This window comes from Echinops telfairi, unplaced genomic scaffold (assembly GCF_000313985.2).
Source record: "Echinops telfairi isolate 266 unplaced genomic scaffold, ASM31398v2 ScPeMD7_7468;HRSCAF=8506_0, whole genome shotgun sequence".
NCBI classification, from domain to species: Eukaryota; Metazoa; Chordata; class Mammalia; order Afrosoricida; family Tenrecidae; genus Echinops; species Echinops telfairi.
This window is the reverse complement of record NW_022111369.1, coordinates 23,183,468-23,189,540: the sequence shown is the minus strand read 5'-3', so window position 1 is coordinate 23,189,540 and position 6,073 is coordinate 23,183,468. Positions and strand designations below refer to the sequence as shown.

The 6,073-nt window shown below is 37.2% G+C and overlaps 1 protein-coding gene across 1 annotated transcript in view; it reads left to right on the top strand.

Annotated features, from left to right (window-relative positions):
- Positions 1-4,771, top strand: part of PDLIM5 (PDZ and LIM domain 5) — a 223,385-nt gene extending 218,614 nt beyond the window's left edge. Inside the window, exon 17 of the mRNA XM_045284331.1 lies at positions 1,277-4,771. Coding sequence (XP_045140266.1) covers positions 1,277-1,415 — 139 coding nt within the window. The 3' untranslated portion in view covers positions 1,416-4,771. The remainder of the gene's footprint in view (positions 1-1,276) is intronic.
- Positions 4,772-6,073: the final 1,302 nt, after the last annotated feature.

Below are 6,073 nucleotides of genomic sequence, written 5' to 3'. Positions count from 1 at the left end.
GAAAATGAGCTGATACCAAGGGCTCAAGTAGAAAGCAGATGTTTTGAGAATGATGATGGGAACAAGTGTACAAATGTGCTTAACACAATGGATGCTTGGATGGATTGTGATCAGAGTTGGATGAGCCCCTGATAAAATGATTAAAAACAAAAACAGAATGACAGCCTTGGAAGCCCTAAGGAACAGTTCTCTTCTGTCCTATAGGTTAGCATGAGTTGAAATCAGCTGGACAACAGTGGACCTGAGGGTTGTTGTTTGTTTCATTTTGTTAATACTTTTCACTATGTTTTTAATGCTAAAGATAAATTTAGAGATCAACATTAACCTATGGGTTTTGTTTTATTTTGTTTAATTTAGAAGAGAAATATCCAGTAAAAGTATTTTGTTCAGATGTGTGATTTTTCCATTAGATTTAATATAGCGATTATACTAGAGTATAAGCCAACCCGAATATCAGCCAAGGCAGCTAATTTTATAACAAAAACTGCATTAAAAATGTGCTGAAAAAACTCGGCTTATTCACGAGTATATACAGTAGCTAGCAATTTTCAATGCCCATTGATTGTATTCTTATTTTTCTTACACGGTGGGTGAAAAAATGCTAAGTCAAATGATTTTCCCAAACATTGTCCTTGAATCCTGCCTTACTTTTTCCTCACCCATCCTTCACTCTTCATAAAATCTGTTTGTTTGTTTTTTAAATACTTGGAAGTGATTGTCCTCCTATTTTCTGGCAAACCTGCTTCTCAGTATTAACAATGAACAAAGTTGGTAGGAAAGACAAGAAGACATAAAGATGGGTAGTTCACTGGCTACATAATCATCCAGAAATTCAGAAGCCATGTGTAGACCAGAATTCTCACCCAAAGACACAAACTGAAAAAAAGTTCAACTTATCCTAGGCCTGTGTGCCTGTGCCTGACAAAGTTTGGCAAAGCAAATGAGTTGAGTTTTTGTGCTGAATGCTTTGGTTGTCCACTATAGGAAGCAGATTTAAAGTGTTGATTAGAATTTGAGGGATGTGGGGGTGTGGAGGTAGTATATTTAATGTGACCTCTTATGTATTAATTTTCTCATTAGGGTTGTTTTCCACCCAATAAAGACAAATCATGATTGGTGATGTAAACAAACTAGACTATGATTTAAAAGATTACATGAAATGCCATAGTTACAGGATAAGAGAGTGTCTGATATAAGCTAACTAAAGTACTTTATCATATTACCCACTGCGGGGGGCGGGGAAGGGGGGCGAGGATCAGCTCCCCTTCTGAGGCAGGCATCTTCATGAAATAATGATCCTCTCTAAAAGAATGCTTCTTTTTCAGGTGTGTTGTGAAAGCTTGGAAGGTCAGACCTTTTTCTCCAAGAAGGACAAGCCGCTTTGCAAGAAACATGCTCATTCTGTGAATTTCTAAAAGTCAAGAATTAGGAGAAGAGAGGAATCTGATAAGAAAGAAGATAATTAAAATTACTAATTAATTTCTAAATGTTATATTTATATGAAATTTTGAAAAATAATAATGGCCCTGAAGGGATAAGTTCCAGTTTTAAAAACCAAGTCTTTGGTTATTTCTATGAGGAAATATTTGGCTTCATAAAGTAAAGAGACAGTTTGGCATTTATTACTACTTTTTTCCCCCTGTATTTTCTGCCCATAAAATAGCTTTTATAAAAACCAATTTCCTGGTTGACTATTAAATTCCTCTTAGAATGAATTAGTAAAGAATTAAATTTTAGAATAAATACTTCAGTTCCTATACTGAAATAATTATACTTTCTTTCCTTGTTAGATAGTTTTAAGTAAATCTATAAAAGGCATAAAAAATGCCATGTACTTTATAGTAAGAAAATTGTTTTATTAAAAACTAAATTAATTTGTGTTTATCTTTAGAACATTAAATAGGAATTTAAACAGGGAATTTTATCAATAGTATGTATCATTTTTTAAAAAAAAACTATATATACTTTTTCCCCCTTACAGTTGATCATTCCAGTAGAGAAGCAAATGCAATTTTTCCCAATGAATTATTTTTTCTCAAAATACTATGCTTCGAAGCAACGTTTTATTTTTCTTCTACACCCACCCCAAGTTACCATGTAGCTCATAAATCTCAAGGTTTTGCCTTTTATAAGACTGAGTAATATTTTATTCAATTTTTAAAATTCATTACCTATATTACTACCACCCCCCTCCTTTATTTTTCCTCTACCCTTATACTGAGGTAAAGAGCCAGTTAAATAGCTTTGGGCTCTGAATTTTAGTTTTCTCTCTCTTTAAAGAGAAGCAGTAGCAAACAGTGTGGTTGGAAATTCATGGTGCATCAGAGGACTGTACCCAAAAGAAAAAAAAATGGGCCCCTGTTCAGACAATGCGTCAATTCTATCAATTTCAAAGAGAAATAATTAACAAACGAAGGTTTGAAAGCTCTCTCTGTAGAATAACCTTTTTTTCCAGTTCTCCATGAAAAAAATAACCAGATGATTTATTTGAACATGTGATGAAATCTAGATTTGGGTTGGGGGATGATTTTCCCAGTAGTGGCTCAACTCCTACCACTGTCATCATGAAGCTCAGAACCCTGTGATTCAAACCGCTGAGGTTTGGCAGTGTAGAACAGGGACAGGATCAAGGACTCAGATTGGTCCACTGTTTATTTTCCTAATTGGGGAACAGAATTATGTAAATACCACATGGGGACTGTGGTCACCTAGTAGATCCTATTGTGGAAACAGATCATAGCATCTGGTCATTTTTCTTTGTTTCTAGAATGAATGAAAAGTCAGGATCCCCCTGAATTATAATAGAAATCTGTTTGGGATAATCGCCTTTCAAAGCTGAGACAGAGCTCGAAGTCCTTCCTGCCCCATCACTCACTAAGGACTTCACTCCCATTGTACGTATGTTTGTTAAAGAGGGAGCTTTTAGGCAACAATATTTGTTTAACCTCCCAAAGAACTTTCAAGGCATTTGTCCTGAGAGCTGTTAATTTATGGTCTAGCAGCTCTATATGATATCCAGATAATAATTAAACTGAAGACAAAAGACTGGGAAGTAGGACACAAAGTGGCAAACCAAATAGTCCACTAATTGCAACGCAAGACTCGCCCTGCATCTTGCAGGGAGGCAGGAAGTTTCTTTTGAAATACCATGCTGGAACTGATTGTGCGTTATTTCTCATTGCTGCTGAAACCACCTGTAGAAGACACATTGGTTCACGTACATGGCCACATGCCTTTTGCTTTCTACGAGACAATATGGGTGGGGTGGTTTTGTTTTGGTGTAGAAGACATTTTTATTGTTGTTTAGTTTTACCTTAATAGATTTTATGCCAAAATAGTGTTTGATAAGTCGATGGCTGTGTGTATTTTCTGAAATCATTTTATTTGGTCTGAATTTCTTATAAGTGGTCTTACATTAAGAATTTAATCTTTATTAGACCTTTCTACATACTGTTCATGGAGCATCATAGTGCATTTCTTTAAACTTTATCCCTAAAAGAATAATAATGCTTCCTAATTTATCATTTTGTCTGTGCATTCCCTCCCTCCTCTGCGGCAAAGCATTATATGAGCTGTTATTAATACAGTTAATCCTGTGAAATAAATATGAACATATCCCAGAAGAATCGCCGTATTTTCCAGTGGGGAACGCCATATTTAATATGCCAGCGTTCATCTTTCAATAACTGGCACAGCACTTTATTCTTCTGGTGAGCTCCCTGAATATTTATTTTTCTGAATATAAATATTTCATGTCACTAGCATTTTTTTAATTCTTCATTGTAGAGCATTTACTTTCAGCCTCTCTAGACGTGTCCTTTGGAATGCTGTGCTTGCCACAACACATTAAAATCAAGTGCATCACTAAAAATCTCTGCTTAGATTTTTCAATTCCCAAATTTTACTTGGATCAAATATTGCCTGCTGAAGTATCAACTTGAAATCCCCCTTTACTTATGTTTTATGGAAGCATGTATATGTCCTATGAATTCAGGTTAAATTTAGAATCTAAAACTAAAACCTAATCATTTGGGCTAGCCGCACTGTCAGAACTAATAAAACTCACTGTGTTGAGTCCATTCCGTCTCATAATGACCCTCAGACAAATTACAGTTGCCTCTGTGGTTTCCAAGGTTGTAAATCTTCACAGGAGGCCGCATGGGGCTGCCTACTTCTCCCTGGAGCTGCTGGTGACTTTGAACTATAGACCTTGTGGTGAGCAGCTCACTGCAGCAGCAGGGCTCCTAGAAGAGGTGACATGATCAAAATGTTAATACGGCGTTGCTTAAAGTGACAGAGATGTATCTATAGTGCCATTTCAAGAGTGCTACATTATTACCACTAACGTCTTTTAGGAAAAGGTTCTTCCTTGTTCCTCCTCAAATGTAAACTTAGCATTATATTAATATGTTTGTGACATTTTTAGCTTATTCCGGCTGAAGGAAGTGGCTTTTCAGACAGAAAGAAACACATACGGAATAGTTTCATACAAAAATCATTTGATCTTACTGTGTCCCCCTCACAACTTACCTCCAAGTGCTTACAAGGTAATAGATTTGGATTCTCAATGTTATCAGTTGCCTTATTTGTTAAACTCTAATTTCTTTTTCTTTAAGTCATTGGGTTTTGAGTTGTTTTTTTCACGTGTATTACATTTCTGCTGTCTTGTTTTTGGATTTATTATCTAATTAAAAATCACATGAGAAATATAATCAGTAAAGTAGTACCTTAATGTGCACATACTCAATAAATAAATGCCTGTAATGACACAGCCAAGCTCTCCTGGTTTTTCTTTGTGATGCTAAATGAGCCCTTCAGTGTCGCCAGGGGAAAGCCGCATTGCATCCTCACAGGGCCGGTGAGATGGGATCCCTGTCAGAAGAATACCTCCTTTCTGATACTTGCCCCCACATCTGTCAGAAACAAGAGATCTGAGAAGACTGCCCCCTTTATCTTTTTATGTTCAGTACCTACAATATACGCAGTAAATATTTGTGACTAAGGAGGTTACATTTTATAATACGTATTCATTGCTCAAACTATCTGTTGGACTAACCTGTCAGAAAAGGGATTCCATGACATGTTCGTTGAGCGCAGCCCACCGTCTGCACTTTGTATAGACCACAGTGCTTCCTTGCTTCACTTCAGTCCCAGTCTCCTCGCTGACTCTTCCTCCTCCAGGAGCCTTACCTCGGACTCACTGTTCATTGGGTTGACTCAGATTTTTACCCAGCTGTATAAAATCGAGAGGAATGCTTCCGTTGCAGGCTGGATACAAGGAATAAAAGACAAATTCAAGTCTATTTGCTCACAGTGTATTAAACTCCAGAAGCCAAACTTTTAAGGGCATCAAGTCTGCATCTGACATTTTAATAGCTGCTGTTTGGTTTCTATCAATCACGTCATTGCACATTAAAATGCGCCGACAAAATAAGAGATCTGTCGTTCCTTCGTTAAGAAACAGTAATCCAGTACAAGATTTATAGGCTTAAGACTCAACAGTGTGTGTAGGCAATAAATCCCCATTCAGGGCTCCAACCAGAACAAGCCTCCCTGGTGCTCAGTGTTTTCTGGTCAAAATGTCTCCAATATAAGATTATCAAAGGTTTTCTTACAGAACTAAACAGAAAATCCTTTTTGCCCGCAAAAGCTTAATTTAGGCTGGCGGCTTCCCTTTTTGGTTACTCTCAGACAAGATCTTGGTTATATCAAAAACACGTAGGTACTGGTGTATTATTAGCAGGTCTGGTGTTAATTAGAGAGAATTACCAGAAATAGTTTGCTTTGTGGAAATTTATTACAGAATCACCCTTGACTGGTGGCAGAATAGGAGTTGCTGCGAGAGAGCAGCTCCCACTCATAACCGCTAATTAACATGGTGTCGAAATTCCACAGAGAAGGTTCCATCCCAAGTGTGGGAGCCTCACAGGGAAAACGGTTCCTTTGCAGTATTTAAAATTTTAAAGAGGAAAGGGGCGAGGGCACATGGCTACCTACCAGCACTCTCAGACTGATAAAGTTTGACGATTGGCCCACGAAGGCGTGTATATTAAGTCTGTCAGCACCAAACCCA